General features: G+C 39.3%; 1 protein-coding gene across 10 annotated transcripts in view; it reads right to left on the bottom strand.

The window, feature by feature from the left end:
- The window catches only part of ZNF462 (zinc finger protein 462), a 165,833-nt gene that overhangs the window by 33,092 nt on the left and 116,875 nt on the right, over positions 1-15,866 (bottom strand). For 6 of the 10 annotated variants that reach the window (XM_032214533.1, XM_032214541.1, XM_032214536.1 and 3 more), the window contains one exon: positions 8,954-9,073. The exons of the other annotated variants lie outside the window; for them this stretch is intronic. In XM_032214533.1, coding sequence (XP_032070424.1) covers positions 8,954-9,073 — 120 coding nt within the window. The remainder of the gene's footprint in view (positions 1-8,953; positions 9,074-15,866) is intronic. 10 annotated transcript variants of the gene reach the window in all.

Here is a 15,866-nt window from a genome sequence, read left to right as displayed (position 1 = left end):
TGAGCATTTGGCATTTTATTTATAATGGTTGCAGCATCCTGGGATCATGTGATTTCCATTTGAACGTTCCCAGCTAACTTCTGACAAGCGAAGTCAACGGGGGAAGCTGCATTTGCTTAATAACTGCGTAATTCACTTAACAACTGCTGTGATTCATTTAACAACCATGTCAAAAAAAGGTCACAAAATTGTGCAAGGCTTCCTTCACAACTGCCTTGCTTAGCAATGGAAATTCTGGTCTAACTGTGGCTGTAAGTCAAGTATTACCTGTATGAAATAAGCACATATGGAAAATACTGTATGAAGACTGAAAATGAAGGAGCTTGCAACAGGAAAAACATCTGTCTTGTTCCAGATTCAGTATCCCATTAAGAAATGTATTTTTTGCAGATTTTACTCCAACGAGGAAGGAAAAACTGTAATATCAGCAGGCAAGCTTTACTTATAAAATTTATGTTATACAGGTTATCTTCAATTTATGACCACAACTGAGTTCCAAATCTATATTGTTAAGTGAGAAATTTGTTAAGTGAATTTTGCCCATTTCACGACTTATCTTGCCACGTTTGTTAAGTGAATCACTGCAGTTGTTAAATTAATAACATGGTTGGTAAGTCAATATGGTTTTCCCTTTGACTTTGCTTGTCAGAAGTCACAAAAGGAGATGACATGACTCCTGGACACTGCAACTGTCATAACTGTGAGTCAGTCAAGCATCTAAATGTAAATCATGTGACCATGAGGATGCTACAATGGTTGTTAACATGTGAAAAATGGCCGTAAGTCATTTTTTTCCAATGATGTTGTAACTTTAAACAGTCACTAAATGAACTGTTGTAAGTCGAGGATTACTTGTATAAGGGAATACAGATATAATTAAAGTGGGAGGCTACAAGTGCTGATAAAACTACTGCAACATTATAATTTCAAAAAGAGAAAGATATTTAGAAACTTTGTATTTCATCCTTTAGAACTATGTCAAAATTAGTCAAATCAATATAACCACGAAAAAGGACTTTTAATTGAAGCAAACAATAGTGGAAAATAAAAGGAAATATAAATTACAATCTGAAGTAATGAAGAGATATGTCTAATTGCTACAGGCTAAGTTTATGATATTTAACCAATTTGTAAAATCACCAAAAGGGGAAAAACCCTCTAAAGTGATTTGCACGACCCTATTAAGGTCACTGATGAATGAAGAGCTTGCTGGCCCCTGCTTCATTCATTCAGGGAGTGGGTAATAAACTATAGATGGATTGTGGCTTCTTTCCTTAGCTTGTCCTGAGAGAAATAACCTAGAATCTGTTTGAACAAACCACATTATTTGCTGGGGGGCGGGGGGGGGGACCTGTTAAGCATAATTATAACACTGTTTAATTCATTAAGGTAAACTTGTGCCAACTGGCTCAATCTAATTCTTGATAAGAAATTTTCTTTGATTAACTACTGTTACAGAACAAAGAACAGAACAACAAAACAACAAAATGAAGGACAAAAGAAGTAACCATGGTTGAATGGAACCTTTCTCGGCTTCTAGCAATTCAAATATATAGGATTTTAGATGCCCCATAATGAAGTCTTTCAGTTGTTCTTTAGATAGCTCCCTCTGCTCATAAACAATATGAATGTCAATTGGAGGTTCAAAACCTCGGGATGCTACTAAGTTGTTTATCTAGAGGTGGGTTGCTCCCGGTTCGGCCTGGATTGGACGAACCGGTAGTAGCGGCGGCGAAAAAATAGAAACCAACCACTGAGTTTAACTCTGCTCAAATAGATCATAACACTAAAATTAATTCTACAGCACCATAAAACATGCCTTGATATTTGGGACATGAATCCTATTTTGGGGTTTTAGTTTTAGGTCACGCGTCTTAGTGTTTGTAGTAGAAGATATATAAATTAAATGGCATCCATACAAGCAAAACACAGGTCTTTAAGCCGGTTTCTAATTTATTTATTGTGTGAATAAAGGGCAAAGCAAGGTGATCATGTAGAGATTTTAATGGGCCATAAGTTTAAATCACAGTGTAATATATTGCTTTCTTCCCTTGAGTCTAGTTGTCTCATTTAAATTTCTTTCCTTAAAATGAAGACAAAGAAAATTAAATTGCCAAAATTTTAATCCTGGAATTAAAAGACTGATAGAGGATATATAAAATTGCTATATAACTTAAAACACTTCAGTTTCCATTTCCAGATGAAAAGGGAACACAGGTAGTCCCTGACTTATAACCATTTGTTTAGTGACCGTTCAAAGCTTTTCTCAAAGCACTGAGAGAAAAAAGTGACTTATGTCTGGTCCTTGAACCTATGACTGTCACAGCATCTCTGGTCACATGATCAAAATTTGGATGCTTGACAACTGGCATCTATTTATGATGGATGCAACTTCCTGGGGTCATGTGATCGCCAAACTTCCAATAAGCAATGTTAATGTGGGAAGCCAGATTTGCTTAATGACTATGTGTCACTTAACAGTTGCATTGATTTACTTAACCACTGCAGTAATTTGCTTAACCATACCAAAAAAAATTCGTAAATTCAGGTGCGACTCACTTAATGACTGCCTTGCTTAATAACAGAAATTATAGTCCCAATTGTGATTGTTAAGTCTAGACTACCTATAGTAGAAATGAAAATTTCTACCACAAAGGCATGCTTCTTACATTCAGTGTGCATTCAACAGTATACAACTCAATATTTGGCTGTATTTCTCCCCATTCCATTCCCACAAATCTGTAAATAACATCAGTTTTAAAACCTGTTTGTTTTTAGGTAATGCTTTGTACAGCTTCCTCCTAAAATTTTGCTCTGCTCTTGTACAATGTTTCTTTCAACTTTTTCTAATTTTTAAGGAAATATTTAATCAGAATATGCAAAATCCCTGTTTAGAAATGAGTTTATAAATTGAAGAACCCAGAATACAACAAATTGCAATTGGCCTTGTTATGAATCTGAGCAAAAGTATTGACACTAAGTGAATGTGGGCTTAGTGGGAGGTACATACAAAATGCTTGAGTTTTCTAACATACAATATGTGCTCCCAGCAAAAGATCTAAGACAGGCAGAGAGAGAAAAAAGCAGCATTCCAATGCAGCATTCCAACCAGCAATAGCACTTAAACTTATATACTGTTCCATAATGTTTTCCCAGAACTCCCTAAGCGGTTTACAGTCAGCATATTGTTCCAAACAATCTGGGCCCTCATTTTACCCACCTCAGAAAGATGGAAGGCTGAATCAACCTTGAGCAGGTCAGGATCGAACTCCCGTTTATGGGCAGTATTAGTTGAAATACTGCATTCCAACCACTGTGCCACCACTCCAAATGCCTTTATCAGAAAAATCTGGGAAAGTAGCATTTAGTAATACCATTCAATGGAGTTGTGAATTAAGCACATGGCTGTAACTCTTGAAAGCAACTGCTTCTTTTTCTGGGATGATGAGGCAGGTGGAAAACAGTCACATGATTTCTAGGAAGAATGGCTGCTTTAAACAATTACGAACAATTGCTATGTTTACCTTCCTCCAACCACCCAATTATCTTTTCCAAATTATCTCTGCACCGTCCCAAGATCTACTTTAGTGCCTTTAGAAAGAGACAAAATTATTTTATCTAACTAATCTACTTAACGCCTCCAGCTGCCAAAGTTCTTTTAGTTCTGATGGTTTTTCAATTCTTTACTGTTCTTTTAAATCTTCTTAGATATGCTCATGCTTTCTTGTCATTGCTATTTAGGTGTTTAAATTTAGAGGTCCAGTACAAAATTGCACCATGGGCTTCTTTTTACACATGCACAATAGCATCCTGTGCATTACATTTTATGAGTCATGAAAGAACCATTTCTATTTTAATTTGGAATGACATTTTTTACATTTCTCAAATTATACCACAGCCCACACTAAAGCATTTCTAACAATCCGTAAGGCACCCAACCTCACTTGGCTCTCAAGTGGTGAATCTTATCTCCAAGAGTACTTCAGGCAAAGATCCTGGACCAACAACTCTCTCATTAAAACTCACAAGTGCTTGTTCTGCTTTGGAACAGGAGCAAAGATGTATGAAAACAGGTTTCTGTTTAGCATCTTCATATGTGAATTTCATATTAGTCTCAAAAGACTTCAGTCTGGGTCAGGCTCCTTGAAACCCTTCCCCTTGAAAACATTTCCTTCCTTCTGGATATTCTGAAGAAAACAAGCAGCTTTTTAAAAGCTTTAGTCAATTTAAGGCAAATAAATACTGTACTTTTATTTTATAGGAAAGAATGAAAGTAAAACACCCTTCTGAATAAAATATAAGAATAGGTCATAACAATGAACTAATAATATAATTAATCAGATGAAGTATTATCAGAGAAAAAAGATGGCAGACATGGCTCCAAATAGCAAAAAGACTTGCTTTAAAACACATTCAAGTATCAGAAACATTTTTTTCTTTTTATTTTGTCCTAAAATTTGACACACACACCCTCCCTGGGTAAGGCAGGCAAAGAAAAAACTAGTGAATGCCATGATTCAGTAGAGTGTTAAAATCTAAGCTTCCAGAGTTGAAGTTCATCATTCATCACGATGCTCATCTACCTTCTCAACATGCCTTTTGGGTCTTCAATATGGTAACCAAAAGGCAAGTCATGGGAGAAGTCAGAAGATTATGGAACAGAGGAGCCAAGTTGGCTGAATTATGGCATCAAAACAGCAGTGACAACAATTGTGTCCTCTGCTTAGGAATCCCATGATCCCAACACTATTAGAGAAAGCCAGGAAATTCTTTCTCCGCTGACCTAGCCTATAATTAGTAAGCATCCCCTTCCACATTGATGCCTACAGTTTGGTGTCAGGATATTTTCAGCCCTCCAAAAAATGTGTGTTTAACAGACTTTGCTAAAACTTAAAACAATTCCCCCAAAAGTGCCATTTTAATGATGAATTAGAGGGTTGGGGAGGAGGGATTAATTTATACCTATAGGACAATCTGAGGAAGTCTAGGGCAGCCAAAGTAATAACCCAGAGAAAATAAGCTTTGCTGACCACAATTTCATTTGCAATTTTTGGCAGAGGTTATATATCAGAGTGGCAGTCGTCCACCTTATTTCCTTTTCTAAAACAAGCAGGACAGGGGCCATTTGGCAGGTGGGTTGCTCAAAGCTCTCAAACTAATGGGGCCAGCTCTGATATATTGTGCCTAATTGCCCCATGGTAGGTCTGTTTTTCCAACCACCAGGAATAAGAGAGCCGAAGTAGACACGAGCAAGCTCCTCCAATATAAATGGGAAGCGCTGGGCTTGATTAAGCCACCTTGAATTGTCATCCCAAAATCTGAGGAAGAAGTGAAGTCCAAGAATGAAGAGAAATGCCCACACAAGTGTATTTGAATATAAAGGCTGTGCTTCATATAGCTGAGGAGACAGAAAAGGTAACTATGAGGATGTTTAAATTTCTTTTTCTACATTCTGTTGGAAGGAAAAATGTTGAGTCTTTAGAAGGTGGACTAGCCGAAGAGTGTTAGAATAAATAGACACAGTGAGCTGCTGGGTCAGCTCCATTCATAGATGGCCTTAACACTATACCCATTCAGGAGAAGTAGTGATATGCAAAGTGCAGAAAGGGAGTAAGAAACAGCAAGCCAAATAAAATTTTAAAAAATGTTATAAGAAGAGAAAATAAAACAACAAATTGTTAGAACTAATTTATATGAATACCATACGTGGTATTTTTTCATACCTTTCTATTCTTGCTTCCACCACAATTTGCTGATTCATACATTACCTTTTGTTCTTAAATCATCACAAGTTATTCTTTCTCAGGATCCCATAAACTCTACACAATTACTTTTGGGTTTTTCCTTCAACCCATTCATAAGTTGTGAATCTACATCCATTCTCTCTATTCAAGCAACCTGTCTCTTCATACTGTTCCTCTTCTACATTGTCCCCCACTTTTGTATTTAATCCACTCATTTTTGATCTTATCTCTTCTTCTATTATACGTGCTTATTAAGCACTCCATACCCCTGCATTCATTTTCACTACTTTTAACAAATATTCACTCCTGGCAAAAGGACACATACTACCCCAGGTGTCTTTGTACCTGTATTTATGTATCTTAATTTTTTCCATTTGTTTTTCAATCTTTATTAGTCATTGAATCAAGATACACAATAATAATATTGAGGTCTGAAAATCAAAGTGGAAAGATTATGGCATAAACTGGCTATGATGGTCCTTGATGGTTATTGGTACACTGTGTGCCATATCATGAAATCTTGGATGGCACTCTCCACTTCTCAATTACAAAAGGCCACACTGCTTGGATTCACACATATGCTATGCTGATATCTTGTGACATGCTAGGTTCATGATGGCGAATCTATGACAGCACATGAGCCGTTAGCTCCAGCAGGCATGTGTGTACCGGCCAGCCAATTTTTGGCCTTCACCCTTCCCATGTTTCAGAAAAGCCCCCGGAGCCTGGGGAGGCTGAAAAACCGGCCCAATGAGCCTCCTGGAAGTTCATTTCCAAACTTTTGGTTGGCCCGTTGGGCCCATTTTTCATCCTGCCCAGGCTCCGGGGGCTTTCCTGGAGCTTGGGGAGGGCAAAAATGGCCTCCCTCAGGGCCCCAGAGGAAATACAGTTGGGAATATTGTTGGGAATAACTCAATGCATGTGAACGCCAACATCAGCTAAAGAATTAACAGCTATGATTTCACACTGTTGTGTACATAATAATAAATGCTGTGAGCATTGGCAAAATCACCATCAGTCATTTGCAATAGACAGCCTTACTTGGGACAATTTGCATCCTGTGATGACACTTTAACACAACAAATAATATCAACTGCTTATCCCAGATCTTTGGGAAAAACTGGACAGGTGGTTCAAAAGGCCACATCTGGTCCAAACTCTAGCTGTCTGTGTGATGAACCATAATGTGCTGCCCAAATTCCCACAATTCAGGTGCTATTATATGCTATATTGTATTAATTATATTATATATAATTATATTATATATAACTATATAACTTATTAAGATTGAGCAGAGTGGTGTTTCTCTTTCCTAGGAGGCAAAGAAAAAATATCTGCTGCGAACTGTGGCGTCAGGAAGGACAACTGTCTAGTAAATGCTTAATGCCATCCAATCACCCCGACTCTACCCCGAATTAAGTGATTACAGGGTTGTTAAAACAAGTATTATTACATGTTAAGGTGCTGGCCTACAAATCAGGAGGCATAAAACCCAGCTGAATGACCTTGGGTCCATCACTTTCTCTCAGCCCAAACTACCTCAGAGGGAGAAAACAGGAGGAGGAAGGAGTAATAAGTATTTTCTCCACCTTGAATTACTTATAAAGTAATAAAGGTGGGATAAGCAATAACATGTTGCCCACAGATTGTAATTTGGAGTTACATAATACATATTGACAGATACTCAGGATGTTGGCTCAATCCATCTGTTAAGAAAAACAGAGGAATTATATATCTATACTTTTACTGGAAATTCTAGGATTTACCATATGAGAAACAAATATGATATACTATTGCAGTACAATCTGCTGCTACCATTTTCTCTGTAGAAGCAGATGACAACCAACAATTTATAGTTACTTTGGTTCACATACAGCATCAAAACATTCCCCATAATAAGCTATCATACATCTCCTTTTTAAAAAAAAACACACTTCACTTAAACATATAAAAATGCTGTAAGTCTACATGCTAATTGATAGGGAACTGGGCTCTTGTATATAGTTTAATAGGCAATTTAAGTGGAAGAGTTCTTACTGAAAACAGAGAGTTTCTTATAAGTATAGTGTCAGAAATTTGGCCAAATTCTCAATTCGTTAAGCGAATTCAGCTTTCCTAATAACATTTTTTGCTGGTTGTTTTTTTTTTTTTTTTTTTGGCAGAAAGTTGCAAATCATAATCATGTGGCCACAGGATGCTGCAACTGGATGTACCGTAAATGCTAGCCTATTGCTAACACCTGAACTATGATCATGTGACTATGAGTGGATGGGACAATATGATGACCATTAAATGTGAATTTAGGTCATGACTTTTTCAGAGGAAGGTGTTGTAATTTTGAATTGTCATTAAACAAAAGGTTGTAAATCACAAACTACCTGTATTAATAGCCCAGTGGTCCCCAACCTTTTTTGCTTGGTGGCCTGGCAGGGTGAGGGGGGATGGTTCCATGTGAGCAGTAGGTACCTGCCTGTCCCTTGCGGAAGTGGAGCTATGCACACATACGCATACAGCTTACGTGGCCCACCTCGAAATGGGCTGTGGCCCACTAGTGGGCTGTGGCCAGGGGTAGTAGTAGACTACTGACTACTGCTGATAAACAATGCCAGGGTCCTGATGCTCTGGTGCTCTTTTGTTGCATGCCGTAGCACTTAATGAAATGGCCAAGGAAGAGCTTCTTCTTAAACATGGGAGATGTTCAGACTCTTTTGCTAACCATGTTTGCTAGATAAAACTGAACATTGTGGCTGTGGTGAATGGCAAGGTGATATGACAGTAATGCCAAGGATGGATAATTCTGCTCACAATAGCCAGGTTGCATCCAAAATGGTTAAGGAACTAAGACAGGCACTACATATATTGCAGCTTAACACCACATGAGGGATACTAGATAGGAGTATATGGTATATGGATAATATATGGCATTAGTTGCTTTTACCTCTCTCAGTTAATTTGGTTCCAAACAAATAAATGGAAAAGTGAGAGGAACAAAATGTCTTATACAACCAAAGTAAAGCCCCACCTTTCTCCACCCATCTGTCTGTGGCTCTCTTGTGACAGAATGGCAGCACATTTCTAAGAATGACCAACTCCCTTCCTAAGCAACGCTACATGACTTCCAAGACATTTTTTTAGTGGCAGCTGCCTGAGTTCATAAAAGCACCACTGTTGCTTTTCTCCATTGATGCTACAAGAACAGGTTTTCTTACCTCTAACTGTGATTCTTCTTCTACAGCAAAGACTTTTGGAAGGAAGCCTGGCCCTCTGCACATGCATCAAGATGGGGTTCCAACATTCCCCCCAGCTCCCCAAGACTGATGAGTAAGCATCTAAAGAAAGGAACATAGGGGAGGACTGTGAATGCACAGATGACCACTTGAAGAACAATAGTTCTTCATTATAGTTTCTGGGCATCACACACAGGGGAGAGTCATCAGCTTAACTCCAGGAACTAGGCAACTGCTTCTCTAGTTGAGAAGAACGACAAGACAACCCTTCCAAATCCCACCACTCAAACAAAACAGCTGCTTATCAAAGGACCTATAAGTAGTCCTTGCCATGTGGCCACAATTCGGATCAGAATTTGTTATAATCCTGTGTTTGCAAGTCGAGTCTTCATACGAAATAATAGGAAGAGGTTGTCTAATCTGATCTCATTTGCTTCTTTGTGAAAACTTGACAAAAAAATAAAATCAAATTAAAAATTAAAGCCCTCTATGGCACAGATCCAGGCTATTTGATGAACTCTGTTGTCCTGCTAAGACCGAGATGAGGAAGTAGGGCCCTTTTATGACTTGTGGACTTCAACTCCCAGAATTCCTGAGCCAGAACCTTAACATGTAATAAGGCTCTCTTTTTACAACTCTGTAATCTCTTAATTTGAGGTAGAGCTGGGGCGACTGGATGGAGCTGAGCATTTACTGGCTGGATGCCCTTCCTGACACCGTGCCGAGAGTTCGCAGACTTTTTTCTTTGTACCCTAGGAGAGAGAAACATCTGCTAAAACCTAGGATTGCGCTCTTGACCTTCTGAGTGGAAGGTGAGCGTCTTCACCACTAGGCCACCATTCTGCTCGACCTTAATATATAATAATATATATAATTAATATAACACAGCATATAATAGTTATTTATACAGCACCTGAACTGTCGGAAGTCAGGCAGCACATTATGATTCACCACACACTGATGGCTCAGCAACTCTGGGAGTTGAAGTCCACAAGTCATAAAAGGGCCATAGTTCCTCATCCCTGTGCTAAGACAAGCTTGCCCTATTTGTGCTGACAGAGGATGCCTGCTGTGGATCCCATTGGTCAAGGAACTCCCGCAGAGGAATTCAGAAGAAGAGCCTTCTGTGCTGTAGCCCTCTGGAACATCCTGCCCCCTGGGGTGAGGTTTGCCCCCATCCTTTATCCTTCTATAACGGCCTCAAGATTGGCTCTGATGGTTGGCCTAGGGACCCAATAGGGAAGTACCACATGGGAGATGGCTACTGGACTAACTAACTGACCCACCTTCCTCCTGTGCTTTCTGCTCCCCTTTCCTGCCTTTCTTTTTACTTATTATTGTGTTTTTACTACTTTATTGTTTCATTGCTTTGCTATTGTCATGTTTCAATTTTGTTTCATCATTTTTTCTGTTCTACTGTTGTAAGTCATCCAGAGTAGCCCCACAGTGAGATGGGTGGCAAATAAATATAAGAAACAAACAAACCAATAAATAAAAACATATGGGAGGAGTGAGGTCCCAGGACTTATTTCTTATTGCAAGAAAGAGGCCCTTTGACATAGAAGACATATCAAAAAGCTGCACACCATGTTGTCTCTCTCTGCCAAATATTGTCACTGGCTTGGAATCTCTTTATGGTTGGATCACTTTCCATAATGCAATACTATCTGTGGTCTATACTATCCTGTACAAGTGCCTTAGGCTATCTCATTATTCATCTTTTAATAGTGCAATAGTAAAAAACTACCCACACAATCAAGATGTGATTCAATGTGATGTTGTAAACACTGTTCCCTCTAAGGTGCGCGGCCGTGCACGTGACAACAAAACACCGTGCAGCAGTTTCCAACTGCTGCCCAGTGTTTTTTGTGAGACGCCTTCCACGATAATAGGAGGGGAGAGCCAGCTTGGAGACAGCAATCACAAGGCAGGAAGTAGCAGAGAGGAGGGTCGTGGGGGTTGGGAGAAGGCATGGGACCGGCTCCCAGCAGCGGCTGCTCGGATTTTCCATTTGAGAGAGAGAGAGGAAGGGAGGGAGGAGGAGGAGGAGGGGAGTGAGTGAGTGAGGGAGAGCCCGAGTGTGTGTATCCCTCCTTCCTTCAGCCCAACACTCTCGCTGGCATCCCGGCCAGACAAGAAGGACTGCAGAGGGTCTCCTCGAGTCTAGGGCAGCGAATCATTCAATGGGAAACGTGCCTCTTGGAAGGAATGACCCGGATTGGCTTCTGCTTTCGATCTGCCGCCCAAAGACTGAACGGAGAAGCAAAGAGGCAGGAGAGACAAAGCAGGAGAGATGAAGCGAGAGCCAATCCGGGTCATTCCTTCCAAGAGGCAACTTTCCCATCGAATGACTCACTGCCCTAGACTCGAGGAGACCCTCTGCAGTCCCTCTCATCCGTTCGGGATGCCAGCAAGAGTGTTGGGCTGAAGGAAGGAGGGATTCTCTCTCTCTCTCTCTCTCTCTCTCTCTCTCTTTCTCTCTCTCCCTCTCTTTAAGAGAGAGAGAGAGAGAGAGAGTGAGTGAGTTAGTTAGTTAGTTAGTTAGTTGGTGGGCAGACTTAGCACTTTGTTAAGTTTGTTTCTCTGTGTGTTGTGTATATATACATGTCTCAATGGGTGCAATTGTGCAAGCATTTTTTTCCTCTTTAAAAGAATTTTTGGATTTCTCCTCACCAAACCTTTAAGACTGAAAGAGTTAGAATTGAAATATAAAGAGATTGTCAATCGCCATACTGTTAGATTGATAGGCAATTATGGACTATACCCTCCTTAGAAAGAATATGCTACTGTTGGTTGAGAAAAAGATCAAACTTCATTCCATGGAAACCCAACAAAGTTCATAGAGAGGGTTTCTTTCTATGATGGGCTTCTTGGGTCAACGTGAATATCAGTTATCAAAAATGTAGGTAGAAAATTAAGCAGGCAATAGGCAATTACAAAAAGGGAAGCCAACTTTCTGAATCTGTTTCTTTGCACTTAGTGACTTATAAATAGACTATGTTCTGAAAACCTGACCTAAATTACTATATATTTTAAATAGCTGTAAAGCTATGCTGAAAAAGTTGTTCTCAAGGTATTGTGATAAATTCAATAAAAAGAAGGGAATTCTTAATGAACTTAAGGAGAAATGAGAGTATTGGATAGTAAATGGACAAATAAAATTACCAATCAAAGAGAATATTTGCACCTCAGGGTTGAAATGAGATGTTCTCTCTTCTTCTTTCCTCTTCCTCTCTTCTCTCTCTGTCTCTCTCATCCTCTTTCTCTTTGTCTCTCTTCTCTTTCTCTCTCCCTCTTTTCCTTTCTTCTGTCACTTTCTCCTTCTCCCTTCTCTCTCCTCTTTGTCTCTTTCTGTCTCTTTCACCCTCTTTCTCTTTCTCTCTCTTTCTCTCTCCTTCTTTCCCACTCTTCTGTCTCTTTCTGTCTCTCTTCCCTCTTTTTTTCTTCCTCTCTCCCACTCTTTTATCACTTTCTCTCTACTGCCCAACCTGTCCCCATACTTATCTTCAATTAATCATGTTTGCAATAATTTACCTTCTTTCCTAAATAGGCGCAGTTCCCTTACTGGATCCCTCGCTCACTCAAAAACACACACACACACACACACACACACACACACACACACACACACATGCATAAAACCATTTTTCTCCATTCCAATTCGGATCCTATAAATCAATTGCTCTGTGAAACGTGTGAAAAAAATTCAGGTGCTCAGGCATGAAAATGTGCTGCTCAAATACTATACTTTTCCGCACACACTGAAAAAAAATTAGAGGGAACATTGGTTGTAAAGTAATCCTTGTTTAAAAATACTGGGAGAACTATGATTTGGAGAATCTGGGTTCAGAATGGAAATAGTAAATCTTTAAAACCTTTGAAATATTACAAAAAAGAACTAAACTAATACAATCAAATGAATGGATCGATCGATATATCTCTCACACAAGCTAAATCATTTGCTAATTTCAGATTTTGCAAAATGCATTAATGAGCAGCTTCTAAAACTGTGGAAGCTCTGGCTACATTGTAGAAGGTTTTTAAAGAGACCAAACTACATTTACTAATATTAATAGTAATTCTCAATTTTAAAAAAGAATCAAAATAAAATAGGGAAGAAAATGGTAAGTGAGCACCTGTCTACCCTAGACGAGTTCAAATCACCAGGACCGTATGGATTACACCCCAGGGTTCTGAAGGAACTGGCAGACGAGATCTCAGAACCACTGAACTATATCTTTCGGAGATCATGGAGTACCGGGGAACTACCAGAGGACTGGAAAAGAGCTGATGTGGATCCCATCTTCAAAAAAGGGGGAAAAAAACAGATCCAGGAAACTACAGACCTATCAGCCTGACCTCAATACCAGGAAAGATTCTAGAAAAGATAATCAAGCAATGAATTAGCGAACACCTAGAAGCAAACAGAGTAATAGCCAAAAGCCAACATGGTTTTGTCAAAAACAGATCATGCCAGACTAATTTTATTGCATTCTTTGACAAAGTGACAAAATTAGTAGACCAGAGGAATGCCGTTGATATAGTTTACTTGGACTTCAGTAAGGCATTTGATAAGGTAGACCATACCTACTACTAGATAAAGTAGAAGAATGTGGGTTAAACAGCATCACCACCAGATGGATTCCTAACTGGCTGACCAACTGCATTCAACCTGTAGTCCTCAATGGAACTGCATCTTCATGGAGAGAAGTATGCAGTGGAGTACCCCAAGGCTCTGTTTTGGACCCAGTACTCATCAACATCTTCCTCAATGATTTGGATGAGGGAACAAATGGGGGAACTCATCAAATTTGCAGATGACACCAAGCTGGCAGGAATAGCCAACACTCCAGAAGATAGGCTTAAGATTCAGAAGGATCTTGACAAACTTGAACATTGGGCACTATCTAATAAAATGAAATTCAATGATGAAAAGAGAAGGTTCTACATTTAGGCAACAAAAACGAAATGCACAGGTACAGTATAGGTGGTACCTTGCTCAATAGTAGTAACTGTGAAAGGGATCTTGGAGTCCTAGTGGACAACCATTTAAATATGAGCCAGCAGTGTGCAGCAGCTGCCAAAAAAGCCAACACAGTTCTAGGCTGCATAAACAGAGGGATAGAATCAAGATCACGTGAAGTGTTAATACCACTTTATAATGCCTTGGAAAGGCCACACTTGGAATACTGCATTCGGTTTTGGTCACCATGATGTAGAAAAGATGTGGAGACTCTAGAAAGAGTGTAGAGAAGAGCAACAAAGATGATTAGGGGACTGGAGACTAAAACATATGAAGAACGGTTGCACGAACTAGGTATGTCTAGTTTAATAGAAAGAAGCACTAGAGGAGACATGATAGCAGTGTTCCAATATCTCAGGGGTTGCCACAAAGAAGAGGGAGTCAAACTATTTTCCAAGGCACCTGAGGGTAGAACAAGAAGCAATGGGTGGAAACTAATTAAGGAGAGAAGCAACTTAGACCTGAGGAGAAATTTCCTGACAGTTAGAACAACTAATTAGTGGAACAGCTTGCCTCCAGAAGTTGTGAATGCCCCAACAGTGGAAGTCTTTAAGAAGTTATTGGATAGCCATTTGTCTGAAACGGTATAGGGTTTCCTGCTTAGACAGGGGGTTGGACTAGAAGACCTCCAAGCTCCCTTCCAACTCTGCTATTGTATTGTATTAAATATTTAATAGAGTGCTGGAATAGCCTATTGCAAAATCAGTGACAGCAGGCTTTAAGAACTATTATGTATGCTTCCTGTAATTTAAAAACTCATTTAATCTAACAAAAAGTCCTTTTTGAAGACTTATTGCATTCGTCAGAAGGATGCCCCAAAAAACTTGGCTGTTACCTTTTTCACACTACCGATGTAACAAATTTGAAAAAAACTTCCAGTACATGATATGATTGTTTTAATGGACTAGTAACTAGAAATAGAGATGACTATATGTCATGTATATAAGAGTTCCTTTAACATTTAAAGAAAAAAAAATCCACACAAAAAGAAAAATCTGCATCACGTTCTACTTCAAGCAACTATTTTTTCATTCTATTCTTGTCCTTCATTCCATTCTTGTCCTAATCTTGAACCCATTTTGGGTTTTGGGTTGTGCTGAACATGACTATTGCATGAACTGGAGTGAAGGAAATGTAAGTCCACCTACCACTGAAGGCAACTAGTCTACAAATCATCCTTTTATCAGGAAGAATTGTATCTGTTGAACTAATAATTGAATGGTTAACTCCAAGACAATTTTGGTTCATCCACCCTGCCTTGTATGAAAGATTATTACAATGGTATCATCTTTTCCATATAATCCCCTTATGTGTTCTCACTGCTTATCTTTTTTCCTATCCTATCCTCTCATTCATTCATTTTGATTGGCAGGGCTAAAAGCTCCCCATCTGAAACATCTATTAAAACTATAGGATATACATTAAGCGTGGTGTACCTGTGAGTCAGCGTACTTCTATAAGCGTTCAAAGACAATTGAGCGTGAATGTATTATTTTGATTGGTAAAACGGGTGGATGTAAGTTGTGGGAAGGGATTTTCAAAAATCGGGTAAAGGAAAAACTCAGCCTTCAAATGTTTCCATGCATAAGCAAAGGGAACGCACAGCTTGCTTGCCTTGAACACCGCCTTTGTTTTCTCCCCACACAAATCTCCCAGTTTGAAAATCTTCACTTGAAAGCAACACGCTAAACAGCAGTGAGAAATGTGGTGGCAGCCGTGTGGGAAGTAGAGAGGTAAGGAAGCAGAGTTCAAGTGCACTAAAGATTTGCTCACTTCATGCCGCACAGGCAGAGAAAACGGGAGGGAGAAGCAAGCCCAAAGAAGAGACAAACAAACTCAAATGGAAAACCAGCAGAAGGGTAGGATATGCAG

The sequence above is a fragment of the Thamnophis elegans genome, chromosome 3 (assembly GCF_009769535.1).
Source record: "Thamnophis elegans isolate rThaEle1 chromosome 3, rThaEle1.pri, whole genome shotgun sequence".
Lineage (NCBI taxonomy): Eukaryota > Metazoa > Chordata > Lepidosauria > Squamata > Colubridae > Thamnophis > Thamnophis elegans.
Note: the sequence above shows the minus strand (reverse complement) of the source record. Positions and strands in the feature narration are given on the sequence as shown.